Source organism: Eptatretus burgeri, chromosome 6 (assembly GCF_056783735.1).
Source record: "Eptatretus burgeri isolate ZD-2024b chromosome 6, Ebu_testis_v1, whole genome shotgun sequence".
NCBI classification, from domain to species: domain Eukaryota; kingdom Metazoa; phylum Chordata; class Myxini; order Myxiniformes; family Myxinidae; genus Eptatretus; species Eptatretus burgeri.
This window is the reverse complement of record NC_140966.1, coordinates 34,153,256-34,176,955: the sequence shown is the minus strand read 5'-3', so window position 1 is coordinate 34,176,955 and position 23,700 is coordinate 34,153,256. Positions and strand designations below refer to the sequence as shown.

The window sequence follows — 23,700 nt, the reverse complement described above, 5'->3', positions numbered from 1 at the left end:
TGTTTTCGTCCATTATGTGCATGCTGATGCCATCAAAGAAGAATTCCTATTTTGTGAGCCCCTTTTGTAAACCACAAAGACCATTGAAGTCTTAGAAATGTTGAAAAATTTTCTTTGCCATCAAAACTTTGACTGGACGAAAAATTTGGGTACTCTGTGCACAGATGGAACACCTGTGATGCTTGGCAACACATCTGGTTTTACTGCTCTGGTGAAGAAAGAAGCTCCTCACGTCATCGTGACTCACTGTTTTCTACATCGGCATGCACTGGCATCAAAGACTCTGCCAACAATCCTTAAAGAAGTCTTGTCTCCTGCCGTGAAAGTCGTCAACTTCATCAGAGCCAGGGCTCTGAATCATCGCATTTTCAAGAGGTTTTGTCATGAAATGGGAGCAGAATATGAAGTTTTTCTCTACCACACAGAAGTTCGCTGGCTTTTCAGAGGACAGATCTTGAAGCGCTTGATGGAACTTAGAGCAGAAGTTTCATTTTTTTTGAGAGAAAAGGAACAGTTTGTCAGGGAGGAATTCATTCACGGCTTGGCTTATTTGACGGATATTTTTGGCCATATGAATGTGATAAGTCTTTCGATTCAATGCCCTGCAGTCGCCATTATCGATGCTGCTGAAAACATACAAGCTCTTTTGGCCAAGCTGTCACTGTGGAAGAGGAGATTGGAGGCAGACAACTATGCAAACTTTCCAATGCTGGAGGAAGTGCTTCTGCAGGATGGAGTCGAGAGAGACAAAGCCCTGTCAATTTTTCTGCAGGCAGAAATGTTCAGACACCTGGAAACACTGCAGAACTCTTTGGAAGATTACTTCTGCTCAGATGACCTTAAAGTTCAAATCATGGATTCGTAATCCTTTCCTTGCTACTGATGCAGACCTTGCCAAAGATGACCTCATTGACCTGAGGACAAAGGAAATGATGCGACATGAGTTCAACTCGAAGAGTCTTGGAGAATTTTGGTATTCCTTGACACAAGCCTACCCTCATCTGGAAAAGCGAGCTATCGGAGCTCCGATTCCGTTTGCAACCATATATCTTTGCGAGTCAGGATTTTCAGCACTTGTTACCATCAAAACGAAAAGTAGAAATCTATTGGATGTCAAACATGACATTCGTGTTGCTTTGTAAAAGACCACTCCACAATTTCATCTTCTTATTGCAGCCAAACAACAACAGCCTTCTCACTGAAATGTACTTTTGAACAGAATTGAAGTTTATTTTTTGTTTAATTTGTACAATTTGGATATATTTTATTTTATTCAGGGAATAGTCATTGATTTTTGCATGAAAAAAGTGAGATATATTCTTTGTAAAGATTGTTTGTTTTTTTCTGATTATGACGGTATGTGAAGGAAATAATTTTCCGACGCAATAAAATTTATTCAATGTATGCAAAATTTTGTGTTTATGTGCTTATGTGCATTTTTCTGGGGAGGGGTCCGTAGCTTTCACCGGATTCTCAAAGGGGTCCATGACTTAAAAAGAGGTTAAGAACCACTGATCTAAAGGATATCAATATCAATATATTTTTCTCTTGCTTTACACTGCAAACTTAAGAAGGATGGAACACAGACAAACAACTGCATGCTTGTGACCATTGTATAGGCTTGACTGGCCAAATGGCCTCCTGCTTTGAGGTTCCTTGAAAGATAAAATAAACACAAAACATTGTTAACAGAGCATTGTAGTAATATAAAGGTGTCTCAAAATACCTTTGTCCTGCATGTGGTTAAGATTACAATACTTTATCTGAGCTTTTGACATGATAGCAAAGATTTTAGCAACTGGCCATTTAAACTTCTCATAATTTGTGAAACATTCAATGACCTCAGCAACCATGTAAGCATCACAGCAATGCTTTTACGTAAAGAGCTATTAGATGACTGATCGTGTAATCAGCATTTCTCTTGACCAAATAATTTATATAACTTGTTCCAAATAACTTAAAAGAAGGGTATTCACCTGCACAAATGTTGGCCATACACATTCATGCAAGAGTGATGCACGGGAAGTCAATACAGTATTAGTTTTCTCCCCAGAGTGATTTTATTTCCTTCGCAAACCTTCCCATCCCACCACTCCCACTATATTTGCCATTAAACTGTCAAGACAACCGTACATAGCTTAGTGAAACGTGCTCAGATGTGAAATGGAGTTATAGTGAATAATGGATGATGGAGAAGTGGTGTGGGTGATCCAAAGTATTGAGTGCTTACTGTCAGTCCAGAGGGACCAGTAAAACTTCGGTCATGGGGCAGTTTTAGAAGGACGATTCAAGGATCATTGATCAAAAATTGCCCTTTCGAGGCCAAAGGTTGATTGGATGTTGTGAGTTTCGAAAAATTAATATATTTCTCTTGACACTTCATGTCTGTCCACACGTCTTTTAATCCAAAGACTCAAGATTGATAACAATGTAGATTTGCATTATTTCGCTTTCCTAAGGGAATTATATCTTCAGACAACTCCATGTATAAGAAGAGTATACTTTGGGGAAAAAATCTCTCAGATGAAACTAGATAATTATATTAGCTGTTGGATAATTCTATTTATTTATTTTTTTGCTGAATAATTCATTCTATTTGCTCATGATTCTTGCCTTTTTCTCATCGCGATGTAAATATATTGTTGGATACTCTCAATATAGCACTTCAGCATATTTCTGTGTGTCTTAAGGCAAATAGGTTGTCATTACTATTTGGGAAAAACCTATTTTATTTTTTTCAGCAATTAGGCTTCCTGGACCTGTGCAACTGTGCTTCTTGGACCTATTTTATTTGATGATACAAGTATATTGAGGGTTCATTCAAATTAATTTCTTGGACTCTTGATTGATGAAGATTTAACCCTTCCTGAGTCCTCCCCTTCTTACTTCCAGGTTGCTGTGTTTTTCATCAATCCACATGTTATCTGACTGCAAATATATTTCAGTACATATTGCCTGTGCCTTTGCTCTACCATTAGTTCAAATTTTGTACATAAAAATAACACATACATACATACATACATACATACATACATAGCTTAGCTCTCTTCAAAACCTGTCTTAAAAGTTCATATTTGTTTGAATTTTCTCCAAGGTTGTCCTTCAACTTTTTCAACTATGTTAAGCTCTCTGATGAGTAAGAGAAGTATCTGCATTTCTTCAAACTGGTTACGCACAGATACGTGTGTATGTGTGTGTATATATATATATATATATATATATATATATATATATATATATATATATATATATAATCTTATACTAATAAATGTCAATGTGTGTTTGTGCGTGTCAATGTGTCTCCTCCATAAGTCCAGAACTATAAAACTAGTAGCCTGAAACTTTGCATGCACACGAAGAAAACTCCAAGAAAGTGCATGACTGAAAATTTGGTATTTGACTTAATTAAAACACCCCTTTTAAAGACAATTAACGACCTTATTGAATTATATCCTTCATCAGGTGATCCTCGGCCACCTCACTCTCTGGGGTCTTTTGGCGTTTCCTCGGTAATCTTGCTGGGGTCTGAAGCCGCCATGTTTTTTGGCCTGCTCAATCTTGGCTTGAATTGGAAAAGGTCGCAATGATTTCTTTATGATGAATTAATTTTTTTTCACTTTCTTCACACATATTGTCGAATGCCTGTTCATCATATACTTATAATGCCTGGAGACGTCAGCGTTCATTGCTTTATTTCATTTCCTTACATGCGATCACCATGAGTATCTCTTAAACGAAAGAGAATTACAAAATTTAAGCTCCAGAATCGAACTTAGAAGCAGTTTTAACTCGAACAAAAGTATTAATTTGTCCAATTTGGACATATTTGACATTTCGGGTGTCTCCGGGGGGTGTATGTTGAGTATGATAGTTTAATGATTGCCAATTGCGTGTCCAGGCAGCCTTTTCTTATCAACCGTTTTGTTGGAGTGCTTAAGCCAGCACTCTACAATATTCGCACTGTCACTGAATACTGTATATAGATCGACTTGAACAAAGTTCAGGGCAACTCGCCTGCATTGGCCACATGTTCTGCAGTGCAACAGGCGGTGGTTGCCTTGCTGAAAATGTGAAATTTTATTTTTCACAACGTTTCCCATGTTTGACGTTGTTATACGACCCATCACTTCGGCATAGATAAATACAAATAAAAATTAAATGTTTCGTTTTCAAAAGTTTCTTCAAATGTTTCATGCATCGCGTGGTGAAGCCACTTAGCGTGTTCTTCAACTTTCAATTGTGATACCGTGGTTATACACTTGAGGTTGGAAGGCAAAATAAATTATATGATCACAATGAGAAAAAAAATTCAGTAATGAAGGAAGGAATGGTCACATCACGGCAGGAGAGCCGAGAGGCATGCTCACTCTGTGTTGACTGGATTTGCATCCCAACCCAGCTCTAAACTGTTCTCCCGGTGTTGCACATGCCAGGTGATTCATCACTGTGGGTGTTGTTTCTCGGATGGATGATAAACTGGACATCACATCTGCCAGAATCCCTCACCCCTCTCCCTCCTAACCCTACCCCCCTCTCTCCCACCCCAATCCCACTTTCCATCCCTGACCCCTCTCTCTCCCTTCGACTCCTCCCCTGCCCCCCCCTCTCCAGCTCCACTCCTCCCTCTCTCTCTCTCCACTCCTCTTTCTTTCTCTCTCTCTCTCTCTCTCTCTCTCTCTCTCTCTCTCTCTCTCTCTCTCTCTCTCTCTCTCTCTCTCTCTCTCTCTCTCTCTCTCTCTCTCTCTCCCAACCTTCCCCCTGGTCCCCCATCTTTCACCCCTGTTGATGGGACTGTAGCATGTACAAATCAGATTCAGAGCTGACCAGGTGGGGTGTGGAGGTATTTGCTTTTTCTCAGAAACGATACATACAATTCTGATGAAACTTGACCACAATCTTCACCAACCATGATGTACTAAAGTTTGCTCACGACAGTAAAAAGTAATTGGGGTCCAGGAGGGTCTTTGGGGAGAGGTGGGTTGCCCCACAAAATATGCTTTTGCTTTCTTCCCAGAAACTACACACGCAATTCCGATGAAATTTGATTATCACTGGTACAACTTTGGCATTCGTCAGCTTCCAGGATCTTTTCAATTCATTCTTGAGCTTTATTTTTTTTTGTATACCTTGTCGAGGCTCGTATGAGAGCAAACACACAGTAAGGGGGGCATAAGACAAGAGGGGCGGGAGTGGGAAGGACAATACAGTGGGGAACAGAGACATTAGCAGATCTGTGGTCATTTTCTTTTGTCGTCTTTGTGTTTGGTCATTTTCTTGATTTCTGCATCGTTTAGTCCAAAATCACTGGTATTAATACCCTAATCAGCAATGACTTCTCATTTTTGTACCGACGTATGACACTGGTTGCAATGCTTTATTTTCGATGTTCATGCTCGATGGGATCATTCGGTCATACGTGAGTAGAAGGTACTTCCATGTTTTCAGTGATTGCTTTTGGTTCATGTTCAATGCTTTTGCAGATGTGCCAGTGGATTACTATACAAACTCTGTTGTGTTGTGTGTACAGCTGTTCTGACATGAGGTTTTTTTTGTGTGCGTGTGTTTGGTCATTCAGCATCACATATCATTCTCTTTAACCCCACCTGCACCCCTCACCTTTCTCTCTTTTTTCATCTCTCTCTCTCTCTCTCTCTCTCTCTCTCTCTCTCTCTCTCTCTCTCTCTCTCTCTCTCTCTCTCTCTCTCTCTCTCTCTCTCTCTCTCTCTCTCTCTCTCTCTCTCTCTCTCACCCCTCCCTCTCGCAGTGGAAAGCAACATTTGTTGAAGCATCACTCTCCCCACCTCCCCGACCCCTGCCTCACTCTTCCCCAAGACAATAGGGAATCACATACTAGTGGGGTATGCTTACACATTGTAAACAATGATGGACCATGCTTCTCCAATGTCTCCAGTCGCTCACCTTCATTTGTTTTGTTCTTTAATTTTTTCATTTATTTATTTTAATTTATTTATGTTTTCATTTACAGATGCTTTCCAATGGTTCTGCGATTTTTCCTGGTGTATTGGCTTCGATGTCCATCGGCACACAAAATTACCTTGCTTCCTCATTGTCTTGGGTGATTTGCATTTTGGGTGACCTGCACTCACATACATTTTTTTTCATTTATTTATTTATTTATTTATTTATTTACATTTTCATTTATGGATGTTGTTTGACAATTCTGTGGATTTTTCTGGTGTACCGGCTTCAATGTCCATCGGCACACAAAATTTCAGCTTTCTACGTCACCTTGAAGGAACCGATCTTTAATAGAAGTCAATGAGTCAGCCAGTGGTTAGAAAGAGCTTTCATATTATACATATGTATATATATATACGAGGTGTGTTCAAAAAGTATCCAATCTTAATTTTTCGTGCGTAAACAAATGAAGCGAGAGAGGCGTGGTTTGGTGCACGTATGTAGGCGATCCTAATCCGTATGCGTGAATATTTTCCCACCTGCAGAAGCTGTCAGTCACCGACAGACCACCGATGAGTGAGGAAGTGTAAGTGAGCACCGTCGGATTTTCGTTTTTGACAAAATGATGGAAAAACTTGAACAAGGCTACTGCATCAAATTTTGTGTAAAGCTTGGCGATTCCCAAGTGGAAACGATTCGCATGATTCAACAGGCCTTCGGGAACGAAGCAATGGGCACCACACAGATAAAAGAGTGGTACAACCGCTTCAAAGATGATCGCACATCAGTGGAAAGTGAAGCACGTTCTGGTAGGCCCTCAACATCACGAAATAAGATCGTCGTTGACCAAGTGAGGACCCTGCTGATGCAGGATCGTCGAATCACGATCAGAGAACTTGCAGACGAGGCGGGCGTCAGCATTGGATCCGTTCATTCCATTGTGACTGAGGATTTGGGCTAAACGAGAATCTCAGCGAAGTTCGTGCCAAAGCTGCTAACGATCAAGCAGAAGCAACTCCGTTTGGAGATCGCACAGGACATGCTGGAGACTGTGAACAGCGATCCCAACTTCTTCAACACAGTGATCACTGGCGATGAGACCACAGTGATCCGTCATTTTGTCAAAAACGAAAATCCGACGGCGCTCACTTACACTTCCTCACTTATCGGCGGTCTGTCGGCGACTGACAGCTTCTGCAGGTGGGAAAATATTCACACATACGGATTAGGATCGCCTACATACGTGCACCAAACCAGGCCTCCCTAGCTTCATTTGTTTACGCACTAAAAATTAAGGTTGGATACTTTTTGAACACACCTCGCATATATATATATATATATATATATATATATATATATATATATATATATATATATATATATATATATATATATATATATATATATATATATATATATATATATATATATATATATATATAGGTTTTAATTTTATTATATCTCGAAACCTCGATGAAAAACGGTGCCCAGCTGATGATCCAGGCAGTTAGGAAATCAGTCAATTTGTTTTAAGTTAAGATTATAACTTTAAATAAAATAGCTTTCATAAATATTTACGAGTACTGTGTGTGTGTGTGTGTGTGTGTGTGTGTGTGTGTGTGTGTGTGTGTGTGTGTGTGTGTGTGTGTGTGTGTGTGTGTGTGTGTGTGTGTGTGTCATGTTATGTCTGGCTCTCTTCTTGGGACTACGGTGCAGTAATTGGTCTTTATTTTGAATATATATATATATATATATATATATATATATATATATATATATATATATATATATATATATATATATATATATATTTCTTCTTCTTCTTTCAGCTGCTCCCGTTAGGGGTCGCCACAGCGGATCATCCGTATGATCCGCATCGTGATTTGGCACATGTTTTACGTCGGATGCCCTTCCTGATGCAACCCTGGTCGCCTCTTACGTCACAGGGATATGGTACACTTATTTTAACCGGGGTATACACCGGCCCAGTACACTGGTACTCACTTTGCCGACCTCGAAAGGATGACAGGCTGAGTCCACCCCCTGGTGTATTAATTCAGTGGCCCAACGGGGCTTGAACTCAGGACATTTTGGATCCCAAGCCGCTGCCCTAACCACTGCGCCAACACCAGGCTATTATATATATATATGAATATATATATATATATATATATGAATATATATATATATATATATATATATGAATATGAATATATATATATATATATATATGAATATGAATATATATATATATATATATATATATATATATATATATATATATGAATATATATATATATATATATATATGAATATATATATATATATATATATATATGAATATATATATATATATATATATATATATATATATATATATATATATATATATATATATATATATATATATATATATATATATATATATATATGAATATATTGTTACGGATCTGGAAACCATTTGCATTCAACATACAGGTCCCAAAAGTCAGTTATCCCGTTAAGTACATGTGTAGTCAGATCCCTTTCCTTTTGTCTCATGGGAGAATAAAAATGTGCGTTGCGACTTATTTTAGTTAGGTTATTAAATCTTTCCATCTAACAACCAACAAGCCATCTGCATGACCCCTCGGCCCGTCACAATCCACCGACAAACGGCTGCACCACCAACGTACCTTTGCAACGTTGATACTGTTACTCGTCGAGTGTGGAGGAGGCCCGTGTGGAGGACTGGCTGGGGTTTCCCGGGAGGGGCCGTTGCATCATTATACTGTTACTCATCAAGTTTGACCCCTCGTGGAAAGAGCGGTTGGGGTTTCCCAGCAGGGGCCAATTCCCCACCCCGTAAAGATGGGCCGTAGGACCCTGTCCAATGAGGGGTGGACAGCGAGGCGTTTTTCGCCAAGAGCCCTCCCTGTGGTGGAAAGAGATACATCTCCGAGACTCTGAGTAAGGAGGAGTTTTCACGGTGGCTGTGAGCAGTCTGGTTCGTTCATCACGGTGGCTGTTACTGGGAGAGGAGTTCTGTGGACCCCCGACTATTCACCACGTGAGCTCTGCCACGAGCCACGAGTCCCACACGTGCGACTGGGACTAAACCGCCAACATTTGGCAGGCGCCGCACTATAGAGCACGCTTTCCCTCCGACGACCAGGTACCCACCAAACTTTGACCCCCAGCTTGTCTCTCTTCACGGCTGCGAGGGTCAAATAAAGACGCTGGGGATTCTTTTCTTTTTGTGTGTGTGTCTGCATGTGAGCCCGTGTATAAGTAGAACTGAGTAAGTGTTTTTGTTTATTGAAAATATTTCCCTGCTTGCATATTCGCGCCGTCTTGCCTTTGTCTTTATTTACTGTTCATAAATGTATTAGAAATGTTCCCAGTCTGTTTCTGTCCCTTCTTACATTGGTCTCGCATGGTCTGGGTCTGAGTATAAGCGGGGTTTCATCCCCGGTAATCGGTCTATCATAGCCGAGACGTCCTGGGCTGGCCCCGCTCGACTGCAACGAGCCGGAAAGGTAGGTGGCAAAGCGGTTGTCGGTAGTGTGAATCTACCGCTGCTGGTAGAGTAAATCCGGTTCGACCAAGCATTCCGAGGGCGTGGCTTCCCCGGTAGGTTAAATCATGTAGCTACTTTGGTAAATTGGTTTCAGACAAACAGGCCCTACGCTACGCGGTTGAGATATTGGCGTCCACGGTCAGGTCAGCGACCCACCAGCTCACGGAATTATCCGGAGCGACGGCCTTACAATTCCGGGGAGCCTGGTGGGAGACGGCATAACCTCCCCCACCTTGCGGTCGTTCTCGCCACCGACCCCTGGCCCACAACTATATATATATATATATATATATATATATATATATATATATATATATATATATATATATATATATATATATATATATATATATATATATGTATATATATATATATATATATATATATATTTGTGGATTTGGAAAGCTATCGCACTCAACATTCAGGTCCTTTAGCTCAGTTAGATGTTGCCAGTTAGGGTCCCGACCCTGGTCTAATGGGTGATTAAATGTTTCTGCGCTGTGAAGTTGTTTTAATAATTAGGTTTTATTTTTCTTATTTTTTTACACCACCAACTACATCATCGACTCCACCGCCGATAGCATCGCATCGCCCTTGCCTTCGCTTCACTCCTGTCACCACGCCACCGTGGCCAATCGGCATTTTCCGCGCTCCGCCTCCGACCCAGCACCGTCGCCATTAACCACGCGGTCTGAGGAGAGGCCGTAGGCGGAGCCACGAATGCCCCCCCCCCCGCTGGAGACTCCGCCCAAGGGAGGGAGTGCCCCGCCCACCGCGCGCCTGTCCAATCGGGAGCGGACGAGGAGTCACATGGAGCCTCCATTCCAATGGGAGGGCGAGTGGGGAGGAGAGAAGGTTCGTTGAACGGGAGGGGGAGAAGGTGTGTTCTGAGGAGGGGAAGGTTGTTCTTGAGTCGGCTGTGTTTCCTACGGATGAGGATTTTAAAAGAACGTACACAAAAAGCGCTGTTATGAGGAGATTTCGTCGTCGTTCGTTCCATGCTTGTCTTATCCCGTTTTTCTTCTCTGCCCGTCTCATCACCTTGGCTCCTAAAACGACCTCATCCCGGCGCCAGAGCTTCGCACCGTCACCTTCCGCCTGGCTGGGACGGCGACACCAGTCTCACGACCAGGGGACGTCCAGCTGCGCACTCGTGGCAAGGTAGCCAGCTACCCTGACCCTCAGCCCGACTGTTCTCCGAGCTGGAGGTCCCATTAAAGACCCAGGGGGTCCATTTCTATCTGGTTGTGCGTGTGTCTGTTTGTGGCGCCAGTCTTGTAAGTAGTAAAGTTGCATAAGTGCCTGTGCTGTATATTATTTGCCTTGCTTTTTTATTCGGTATAAGTCCCCTTGCGTGCTCCCTAACAATTCCCTCATTATTTGCAATAAAAACCCAATTGTTAAATGTACTCCGCTCGTCGTGTCGTTTCCTTCATTGGCTGAACATGTCGTGCGTGTGAGGGATTAGTCGACCATTGCCAGGGTCCCAAGATAATCGGGCCGGCGGAATTCCGCGATATCACCGCTCGGCTACGCACACGGGACGGGCCGCTTAAGCGGCTCGTTTCCGTACGAGTTCCGCCGTGGGCAAAGTACCCCGGTAGCTGGATCACGTGGGTACTTAGGTAAGTTGAAGTTGGCAATTAACCCTACCCAATGTGATCTCCCCATTGGCGTATTTCGGTCCTAAAACTACCAGGACCCGTCGACCCGGGCTTACCCAGGCCAGCGATCTGTAAATTCCGGGCGATCGAGCTGAGACGGCCCCACTGCTTCATCGAGGGTCGTGCTTGTGGCGATGCGCCGGCGGGAAACCACAACAATATATATATATATATATATATATATATATATATATATATATATATATATATATATATATATTTGACCTTTGTAAAAAAGTTACAATTAAAATTATTATGATATTGTTCCAAAACTATAATTTTGTAAAGTGGAATAAGTTGTGCATTCAGTGAACTTTGACTCTTACATGTGCATGGTTAACTGTATTAAACTATTATGAAGGGCATATTATGGCTGAAAAGTACATTTTTGATCCTGGACATTGACACCAAGTCGATTGTTGCAATCATATTTTTAACATAATTTTCCTTCATCTCACAAACCTCCTACAACCTTAAAGAAAGATTGAAAAGCTTATTTCTGTCTCCTTTGCAGTTCCAGTGTGAGACGTGTGTATGGACTATTGTACTGGAGAAGTAATATTTATTGGCTAAATTTTCCATGTAATTTCTCTTTAATATTATCCTTCAGTCTTTTGAATAATTGAAACAAGAAAGATTTTGTGCATAGCACGAAAAATGCAAAATCCAAATAATCAATTTGTTTCTAGGTGTTGATTGGTGAACCCAATATGCAAATTCTGTTCAAATTCGCAGAGTACCCAACCTCCGGGTGGGTGGATATTGCGCATTACTTGCTGAAAAAAGTATAGTCAATGTATTGCAAGAAGTCTGTTGATGTATTGTGGTGTGCATCTAATGGGATTTAACGCATCATCAGGTCTAAAGGGTCGGAGGTGTTTACGAGGTCTGAAGGGGTCTAAAGATCTAAAGGTATTTCACAAGAGTAGTTAGGGTCTGAAGGTGTGTAAGGAGTCTAAATTGTCCAAAGAGGGTCGATGCAGCCGGCAGGATGGCCCAAGAGGTACGCACACTTTCCTCTAAGCTGTTTAAATTGAATTTTAATCTGACCCAGCTTTAAACTGCCACCCCAGTGTTTCAAAGGCAGGGTGAATCATCAATGAGTGTGCCATTCTTCGGATGGACGTTAAATGGGTGTCCCATCTACCAGCTTTTGTTGATGGTCATAAAAGATCCCATGGCATCCTTCACGAATAGTAGGCGAGCGATCACCAACACCATGGCCAAATTCCAAATTCCTGCCCTAACCAGAAGAGGGCATTGTATCAGTGGCACAGCCATGCCCTCAACCGATGATGCTATTCTGCATCCTTATGCTGAATACGAATGAAGAAAAAGAAGAAAAAGAAAGAAAAAGAGTTTATTGTGTCGAAAGGTCTAAAAGGTCTAAGGGTCAAGGGGTATAAGTGGTCTAAAGGGTGTAAAGTTCTTCAAGAGTCGAAGGGGTCTTAAAGGTCTAAAATAGTATAAAGGATTCTAAAGAGTTTAAAGGGGTCTAAAGTGTTAAAATAGGGTCAATGGGTTTACAGTGTCAAAGGGTCTAAGTGGTCTAAACGGTGTACATGTCAAAAGGGCCAAAGGGGTATATATGGTCTTCAAAGGTTCAAAGGGTCTAAAATGTCTGAAATGGTCGAAAGCGGTCTAAAAGACTTAATGGGTCTAAAAGGTCTCGGGGTTCAAAAGGTTGAAATGTCTTTAGGTATGTTCCAATATCCTGTAATTCCCACAGGTAATTAAGAGATGCATTCAAGGTCCAATGATGAGTAATTAGTAGACATACTCACCGTCCAACTTATGTTCAAACAGTACGTAATTCATAGACATACTCACATGGGTCGACCGAGACCACCTCGACGATGGTTCACACCCATCCACTTGTTTTTCGGTTTTATATACAGTATATGCTGCATATATTGTACACACTGTGTGTGTGTGTGTGTGTGTGTGTGTGTGTGTGTGTGTGTGTGTGTGTGTGTGTGTGTGTGTGTGTGTGTGTGTGTGTGTGTGTGTGTGTGTGTGTGTGTGTGTGTGTGTGTGTGTGTGTGTGTGTGTATTTACATATAATAAAATCGGATGAAAATTGATGATTTGTGACCTTGACCTTGACCTTTGCTTTTTGAACGATTTACCTCAAAAACAAGAGGCTTCCAGCTTGTCACAACCACCAACAGGTGATTAAGTTTCATCTAGATCAGAGTGGAAATGCGACCCGCAGGTGATTGACATACAGACAGATAAACTGACAGACGGACTGAAAAATTAACAGACCAGACCAACCAATCTACTTACAGGAAAACCTTTGCCAGCGAGATACCAATTAATGGTAAAAAATAATTTAATCTCAGAAAATAATCTGCCAAAGTAAATATTTTATATATATATATATATATATATATATATATAGTAAAAAATTAACTGTTTCAAGCCACCATTAACAAAGATAGCTCTGAATCCTCAATTACATCATTTGTATGAACTGCACATTATTGTGAAGTTGTATGTATTCTTCTGAAGTTATGTAACAGCTTCTTCTCCTTCTGTCGTATGCAACACAAAGCTGTGGGGTAGCATCATTTGCTGAGGGTGTGGCTGGGCTGCAGATGCAATGCCCTCTTTAGGTTAGGATAGGAATTTGGAATTTGTCCAGGGTGTCAGTGATCGATTACCCAAATGATCGATCTCTCTCTGTCAGTGATCGATTGTCACAATGCCCAGTTGAATGTCCATCTGAGGAACAACACACACAATGATTAATCACCCTGCCTGTGAAACACCGGGATGACATTTAATAGCTGCGCCGAGATTTGAACCAAGGCTCGACAGCTTCGAGGTGAGTGTGCACACCTTTGGGCCATCCTGCCAGCCCTACAGAGCAGGTAACTGATATGTCAGCCAGTTGGAAAAAAAAAAAAAACACTTCGTCAGACAGATGTGTTTCACCAAAATGCAATCTGCAACATGCTTTGTTTTTGTATATGATCTATCAGAATGGTTCGGTCGGAATTGTAAAGGATCAAAGCTATAATAACACTCCTCCAATGAAGCTTTGACTTGGAGGGTTTTTGATGGAGGGGAATCAAATGCTTCCAAGACATACTTTATTGTTTGCATTCCAGATTGAAATAGCAAATTAATGTTTCATTCCGGGTTAAAACTGAGGCAACTTTTCAATATTCCTTCTCTATATCTCTCCAACATCTGTTCAGATATTTGCTGTTGTTGCCTCATCTGTTCTCTTGTCTTGTGTGCCAAATGGGTTTCCTTCTGGAGACTTACTTGGCAAACAATTGTTTTCTTGCTCGTTTGCTCCTAGATGTTAACAATGACGGCGGTGTGTGTAGAGGTTCACGAGCTAGTCTGTTTCATCGTTTTCACGAAGAAAACTTCACCAAGTCTAACTAGTCATAATCCATGCAGCCATCTATATGCAACACCTGTTTGCAGATTTATTCGATCCTGGGAGGGAAGTTGTGTTGCTAATGTAATGCCCCCGTAAGTCTAGAATATGGAATCTTGGGTATCAGCATAAACTCTGACTGTTCATTGAAAGATCATGTAGAATTTTTAACATCCACCAACTAGATTCAACATACTGGCCTCCAGATTAAGGTCCATCTGAGGGCCGACATACTTTGTAATGCAGCGCTCTGCCTGCGATGCACCAATCAGACAGTTTATAGTTCATTCGAGAATAGAACCCTGACTGGACAGCTCATATGTGAGTGTGCAAGCTCTGCACCATTTGGTCAGACGTGTCAGCAATGTCCTTAGTAATTAATCCACAGTGAATAAAAATTTTCTTTTTCCATCTTGGTAACATTTTCACCTTCTGATGTAAATGAGAGGACAAAAAAAAAAATGCAGAAATAATGTTTCACCAATTCCTTTCCTGCTTTGAACTCATTTGTCCACCTCTTGACTGCTGCATAGTAAGTGGGGCGGAAAACTAAAATAGCTGTATTAGTATGGATTTCCTGCATGGTAAAGTCGCTCCTTGTCCAATATTTTGCCTTACAGGATTTGCCAAATTTACCTATTTATGATAAATTCATTCTTTCTTTCATTAACACACTCTCTCTCTCTCTCTCTCTCTCTCTCTCTCTCTCTCTCTCTCTCTCTCTCTCTCTCTCTCTCTCTCTCTCTCTCTCTCTCTCTCTCTCTCTCTCTCTTTCTCTCTCTCTATACCTCTCTCTCTCTCTCTCTCTCTCTCTCTCTCTCTCTCTCTCTCTCTCTCTCTCTCTCTCTCTCTCTCTCTCTCTCTCTCTCTCTCTCTCTCTCTCTCTCTCTCTCTCTCTTTCTCTCTCTCTCTCTATCTCCACAATTTCAAACAAATATCTGAAATTAAAACTAAAGTTAAGTGTTTGTAAATATAAGTTCAATTTTCTGCCGAAAAAAAAAACTGCTCTCATAATAATGCTAACATGCATATTATCATGATAGTAACATAAAAGGCACCATAGTTGTGTGAATTATGTGTTAAATAGAAAAGCATCAAAAGATACACTTACAGTGGTTGTCTCTTCTACATTGCGCCAGATGGAAGACTCGCGTGCTGTGTCTGCTATCTCCAACAGGTTGTCCACTACAATCTGTCCGATTATGTCATGGCGTGAGAAGCGATCAAAATCATAGATGCTGAAATGCAGCTTGCGTCGTTGCAGGTCGTTGTATGGCACCTCAAAGTGGAAAGTCTCATCAAAGACTGGGTTGAGAGTCTTACGGTGAACCTTGGTTTGGAACTTGCGCTTTCGATCAGGCAGTAGGTAAATTTTCACGTATGGATCTGAGGTACCGCAAAGGTCTTTGGCAGGCAGGTCGACTGCCTTGTGGATCTTTATCACAAGCTGCTCCGTTTCGTAGTTGTAACGAAGAAGCACGTTCAGCTTTCCACAGTAAGCCTTTTCAGGCATGGTACCGCCCACTGCCCCGCATCTCTCGACCGTTTGAATCTCATCTGTGCCAGCTCCTTGCGGCCGTTGCCTATACAATTCGGGTTTTATGCGCCCGATGTATGTGCTTTGCTCTTGTTTTCGCAATGATGTGTCACTCTCAGTCGCCATTTCAGCACCAGCAGAGTCCGCCTGTGGCAACGACTTACGATACGAGCTGTGCCTGCAAGACAAGGGCAGTGCCGGATGATCACAGGAACGTGTAAGTGCCGTCAAAAAACCTTTCGTAAACCTTTGCATTATTCATGAAGCAATCAATCCCAGGAATGCATTTCCACTTTTTTTTTTTTGTCCCTTGAGAGCATAAACAAAATACAATTGCACACTTATTTATTCCCCATCTCAACAAACGAAGGCGGATAAGTCAAAAAGCATCCTGCTATGATCCATGATCTCGGCCTCTATGCAGCTTCACTTTTTTCACTTCTACTTTTATGTGCCTCTGACAGACAATATAGCCAGGAAACTTCCTTGTCGATTCATGTTGGTGACATATCAAACAGATTCCTGATGCTTTCAACATTGCTCTTTGCTTTTTTTCCGACAAGCAACCGGATGAGTCTGTAACACAGCTTTTCTCCCCTTTCAACCTCATCGTGTTCAAAATGTCATCTTGCAGAGGACATAGATGAACTTGCTTTGAACAAACAAATTTTACAGCAAACAAAAAATAGATGTGATATCAAAGGGCAGTGGTGGTTATATTATTAACATTGTCTTCACTGCTTTATTATTGTATCATGAACTGCACATACAGTATGTGTGCACGTTTGTATTTATTATTATTATTATTATTATTATTATTATATTCTGTAACAGCTTTATTACAATATTATTATTGTTTTGTTTTTTTCATGTGACATTGTTGCTAGGATGCTCAACAAGCAAGAGGACCTTGATTCAATTCCTGCATGAGATGAAATTTTAACCATTTCCTCACTGCTAAAAGCTCTCTTCATTTAACATGATCAATGACAATATATATATATATATATATATATATATATATATATATATATATATATATATATATATATATATATATATATATATATATATTTTCTGATGGTTTTCATACTCGAATATTTTTAATTTTATGGTCTGTTAAATGGACTTGAATACCTTTTATTTTGAGGGATGTGAAAAAGTAATTTTTTTTTATGCTAAAAATATTACTGGGTTCACACCAGTAGTGCAGCGATAAATCATCGGATACCTGTGTCATTACCAAGGCAATATCAAGCTTTACATTATTTCCTCTTTTGGTTGCTGTTTCTGTCTACAATCTTTTCATAGATGAACTCGCATTATTTTGTAGCATTAAACTACTTTCATTATGCTGTCAGTGGTGGTGTATGCTGACACAAGAGTGCCCTTCCATCTTCGAGGACCAGGCACACATTCTACCACTGGTCACTCAGTGAAAAAAAATCCAAAAAAAGTCCGGTATTCTGAATGAATCCAAAGCAGTCTTTGGTTCAACAACTGTTGCACTCTGCGACTGGTTATTTGCACATGAGAGATAATAATGAAAGGAAATCCAGATGTTATCTCATCGTCAAATTATCCAGTCATAATTCAGTGATTTCAAAGAATGTTTAAAAAAAACTTCCAGAAATTTAGTGATAGTCAAGCAATCTTTTTCACCACCCTGATGCACACCGCAACTTATGTTTGTTCTAAGAATAAGAAGGCGATTTGTGCTCCACAGTGTTCAAGTGTATAACTCAATTTTCATAAAAGAAAGATTGTAAAAGTCGTATAAACAAATCATTTCCAAAAGTTTATCACTATTTTACCGCCGTTGGCACAGTGGCTAATACACCACCCGATCTAACATGTTACATGAGTTCTTTGTGTCTGTTGTTTGTGTTCTTTATAATGTCCTTAAAAACAGTAAGTTTCCTGTTTGAAATTATTTTTCAATCTTGTTTCACTGCCAGGCAGGCAGACAGAGTAAAGGAAAATGATCTCACTCCAATATGCACACGTGCAATCGGGGCAAATTCAGAGACAAAGTACTGTTAAACGACAGGTTTGTTTTCCAATTTATGTTCTGATTCGTGTTCAAAATACAGTATGACATTCAATTCAAATTAAGTTGTTCCTCGATCATCAACTGACATTTGTGGACAGACAGATGGACATGAACCAATTGCTCAACACCGCTTTTTGCTTCACGTGCATGGAGTAGAAAAATGTTTATGGCTGGGTCTCACATTTTGAAAAGGATGGAAATAGTTTAGGGGATAAAAGGAGTGCTGTTTGCAGCAAATGCTGGTGTGGCATCTGGGTTCACGGCTCCAAAACGGTTGAGAGTTTAATATTTTGTTTATCATACGAAAATACGCAATTTGGTCCCTGTCTGTCTGTGATACATTCGGCCGTTATTTATCCAACCTCAACCAAACTTGGCATGGGAATTAAGGGTCACACGATGGAGGTTGTCGCGACTTCATTTGCTCCCTCCTCAAGGGGTTTTCTGCCTTGGACAAAATCCATGTTAAGGTGTATAGATAACTTATTGTGGCATTTCATGGGGAAAAATCCTGATGAGCTCATAACAAAGGTAAGATCTTTACTTGTGATATTTAACTCCTCGGTCTATAAAATAGACTCAAGTGTATGCTGCTGAAGCAAAACGGTATGCATGCACTCATGGTGTTTAATGACATGATGCATTTATCAGGTCGGAAAGACCTTGTTTTGATTTATTGTTGTGGCTGTTCGCAACCCCACCTCCTGTTTGGTGGGGCAGGAAGGCACAGGTAATGTGCTCATCTGGCAAATGGACATTACTGCTCACAGATAGTGCAGCTTTGGCTGCTATTGGACACAAGCTGTGCCCTTTTGCTCTATCAAGCTCGAAGGTGTAAATATGTACATGTATGTATATATATATATATATATATATATATATATATATATATATATATATATATATATATATATATATATATTTATATATATATATATATATATATATATATATATATATATATATATATATATATATATATATATATATATATATATATATATATATATCTCGAAAGATGAGGAGCGTGATGAGCACTCCTCCAATTTCCAATGGACATAAAGTCCTACAGCAAAGTGTCACCTCCAATCCGGAGGCCTCGGCACGGCGACTCTGTCAAACAGACAAAGATTACATGGTCAACATCAAGTATGCATCAAATGGAGCCACCTATTCGGATTTTGGGTTCATTTACCCTCATCAGGACGGGATACCGATAAATATCTAAGCAATGATGACCACATTCGTCATTTATAATGTATTTTGTAATGTGAAATTACATCTCACACGATAGCATAATGTCGTGTGAGACATAATCCATGGCCGATGCTCACCATTACAGCCAGGACGTACGATTGACATATAAACGATGAATGTGGTCTTTATTGGTGTCAACTTTTGGTGGGAAACACATTCTTGAATGTCATCTGTGCCAGCCCGATGCAAGGCATGGTTAGGGATAGACAAATGTGTCCATGAAATAATTGTCACTCTGGATTACCATTAAATTGGAAGAAGGGTCTTATTGTAAAATCTTGTGAATAAAGGATATTTCGGTGTGAAACAATTCGTGGGGTACAACTTTTGTGTCAACTGTTTCAAAAAAAATTAGTCTCACCCTAAAGGGGTTCTGTGACTGCTGCTGCAACTCTCGTGTGTGTGTGTGTGTGTGTGTGTGTGTGTGTGTGTGTGTGTGTGTGTGTGTGTGTGTGTGTGTGTGTGTGTGTGTGTGTGTGTGTGTGTGTGTGTGTGTGTGTGTGTGCGCGCGCGCGCGCGCGATTCTATGGTACAGTTACAGGTGAAATAATTATAACTGAGAAAACCCACACACAGCACTGAACTTGTCAATAGATTTAAACAGTTAGTCAGATGTATGCTAACACAGGGAGCAAGTTTGCAGATTAAAACTAGTTTTCATAAAGATCATAAAACAACACCAAACAGAATTAGTGAAATACAATATGGATATAAAAAATATTAATAAAAGCCCTTTTTTGGCGAAATTGCCAGCTGGCACCATGGGAAAAGGTATCTATCCGTGGCTGCATTTCTGGCTTCCAAGTTGTTGCTCCCTGTTGAGAGATGCTTTTTTATACATAAAAATATTTCTTTTTTTTAATCCAACATTATAACAAAGGTAAAGACATGTATTTCAGCCACATGACCAAAAAAACAGTCATCAAAGCCTGTTTGACGAAGAAATGCACTTTGGTCCAAAGACCAAAACAGGACTGGCACGATGGCCTCGAGTTACGCACATTCATCTCTAAGCTATCGAGCCTGGGTTCAAATCTCTACTCAGCTATAAACTGTCATCCAAGTGTTTCACAGGCAGGGTCATTCACCAATGTGTGTGCCTTCCCTCAGATGGATGTTAAACTGCCTGCATTAGTTGGTGGACGATAAAGTTCCCACGATGTCCTTCGCAAAGAGTCGGTGAGCTATCACTGGCACCATGGCCAAATTCCAAATTCCTGCCCGAACCAGCAGAGGGCTTTGCATCATTGGCACAGCCGTGCCCTCAGGCAATGATGCTACCCAGAAGCCTTTTGTTGCATACGAAAGAAGAAGCCCACGGCTCATGGTTATACAAAAACCCATACATCATCACCCACAGGGCCAGAATGCTTGGAATGAATGTGTAATACTTTAAACGGAAGAGACGACTGGATGTCATCTCATTTGAGAAATGCCTTTTTCCTGTTAAAATTAAACCTGTGTCCACTCTCAGGAGAGCCAGGAAACAACATCTGGACAACCTCAAGGCTGAACTTTGAAATCTGTCTCCTTCTTCAAAGACTTGGTGGCACCTTGTTAAGTCTGTCTCTGGAGTATGCTTCCCATCCATCCCTTCCCTCAATTCAAATGGCAATACAACCAACGGTGTGCATGTGAATGCTGAACACCTCAATTCCTTGTTTTCTTCCAAGTCTTGTGTCCCCAAATTCTCGCTACTGAGATCCTCCCTTCCTAGTTACAAACAACTGCTCATGGAATCTGTGCTTTTCTCACCTGAGAAGTTGGAGGAGTTTCTGGGAACACTGAACTCTGATTCTGCAACTAACCCAGACGGTATCAGCGAAGGTGTCTTGAAAACCTGCCCTCTTTTGCTCTGTTCAGTGGCGGATTAATACACGGGTACGCAAGACCAATGCGCCAGGACCCCCAAACTCAATGAGGGTCCTGGGAAAAAAATACTTTCACTGATAAAATGTTCCATACCAGATCCACCATTATTACCTCTGCCACCGAAGGTGAAGGAGCTCATGTTTTCACCCATTTCTGTCTGTTTGTTACTTGGCGAATTTTTTTTTTAATTTTTTGTTTTTTTTCTCCAAGTATGTTGGTCTGCAGTGTTTGTCTGTCTGTTTGTCTGTCTGTTTGTCTGTCTGTTTGTTTGTCTGTTTGTTTGTCTGTTTGTCACACGAATTTTGGCCACAGTTTTCAAGCAATCATTTGAAATTTTTTGTGTGTATAGGTGACTGGCCAAGGACGGCAACTCTAAATTTTGGTGAAGATCCGAATCCAGATCTGCATCTTTCAAGTGATTCTTCACTGTTGAGAGATAGGGCCAAAAATGATATATAGCACAATATCTCAAAAAGTTTTGGATGGATTCACATGAAACTTAGTGGACAGGTTGGGAGTGCCACTAGGAAGAATTGAATCAATTTTGGTGAAGATCCGAATCCAGATCCGTACACGACATTTATTTCATTTTTAACTGATTCTTCACCATTGAGAGACGGGGCTAAAAACGAAATTGCATGATTTCCCAAAACGTTATGGATGAATTCATACGAAACTTGGTGGACAGGTTGGGATAGCCACTAGGAAGAACCGATTCAATTTTAGTGAAGATCCAAATCGAGATCTGGATACAATAATTATTTAATATTTCACTGATTCGTCACCATTGAGAGATGGGGCTAAAAATGATATTGCACGATATCTCAAAAAGTTCAAGATGGAACCGGATGAAATTTTGTGAACAGGTTTGGTGTGTGACCAGGACAAACTCATTCGATTTTGGTGAAGATCTGGATCCGGCTCCGGCTAATATAATTTTTTTGAAGTTTGGCCCATTGAGAGATCGGGCCAAAAACGACATATAGCACGATATCTCAAAAAGTTGTGCACGGATTCGGACAAAACTTGGTGGGCAGGTTGGGTGTGTGGCAAGGACGAATTGATTCGGTTTAGGTCAAGATCTGAATCCAGATCTGGATACGAGAATTATTTGATTCTTAAAGTGATTCTTCACCATTGAGAGATCGGGCCAAAAACAACATATAGCGCGATATCTCAAAAAGTTGTGCACGGATTCGGACAAAACTTGGTGGGCAAGTTGGGTGTGTGGCAAGGACGAATTGATTCGGTTTAGGTCAATATCTGAATCCAGATCTGGATACGAGAATTATTTGATTCTTAAAGTGATTCTTCACCATTGAGAGATCGGGCCAAAAACAACATATAGCGCGATATCTCAAAAGGTTGTGCACGGATTCGGACAATACTTGGTGGACAGGTTGGGTGTGTGGCAAGGACGAATTGATTCGATTTCGGTCAATATCTGAATCCGGATCTGGATACGAGAATTATTTGATTCTTTAAAGTGATTCTTCACCATTGAGAGATAGGGCCAAAAACTATATATAGCATGATATTTCAAAAATGCATTGGCCCCGATATGTTCTCATGGCTCAGGCATTATGTGGCGGAGGTATGCGCTCTCCTGAGTGCCCTTCTAGTTATTGAATGTTTCCAGTTACGAGTTACCGTTTGGGGTATTTTCAGTGCTGCACGACAGTCGAGTCTCGTTGGTGGTGCGAAACCAGACAATACTTGATAGTACAATGATCATACAATAAAAATGACTTCACTGTAGTCACAACCTGCGACAAAATCTGGTCATGGGCCGATTGGGAAATGCACATTTACTGTGAAATAAAAAAACGAACTCGACACTTGTCATCCATGTCAACCTCCGCCACAGTGATATCACAACGAGCTAATTTGTCACACTGTCACGGAATGTTTAACCCCAATATGGGACCATTCAAAACTACGTAAATCTATTGTCTTTTTTTTTTTAGTAATCCACGTGAATTAATAGACGAAGCAATCGTAGGTCTGTAAGCAAAAAAAACCCATTTTAAAAATAAATTCATGTTCCAATATGCAAATGATTTGCACTGTTGGATTTAAGAGGCAGTTTAAAAAAAAAATGGATCAGCTGTACTTAAGTATGAGCTCAAAAGAGAAAGGTAAAGCAAGCAAAGGAGGCCAGTGGAGTTGCTTTGTTAAAACAGATACAAACTATAAACCAATACTTCAAGGACAAAGAGAAACGACAGACAACGTCGACATCGCTTTGGGTATGGCAAACATATCTGCTGGCAATGCAGAACATGCGTCCTCAGCACTCAAGCAAGCACTTCATACAAACCGGTTGATAAGGAACGGCTGGTTTGGCAAGCGATCGCAAGCTGATTGGCAATGGAACCCTTGAACATAGCATTGTTTTTTTGTCCAAGGGGAGAAAAAGGCAATAAGAGTCGAGTCTAAATT

The 23,700-nt window shown here is 40.6% G+C and overlaps 1 protein-coding gene across 4 annotated transcripts in view; it reads right to left on the bottom strand.

Annotated features, from left to right (window-relative positions):
* Nucleotides 1–23,700, bottom strand: part of LOC147024526 (synaptotagmin-9-like) — a 181,247-nt gene that overhangs the window by 118,320 nt on the left and 39,227 nt on the right. For all 4 annotated transcript variants that reach the window (XM_085884534.1, XM_085884533.1, XM_085884531.1 and 1 more), the window contains exon 3: nt 15,651–16,254. In XM_085884534.1, coding sequence (XP_085740660.1) covers nt 15,651–16,254 — 604 coding nt within the window. The remainder of the gene's footprint in view (nt 1–15,650; nt 16,255–23,700) is intronic.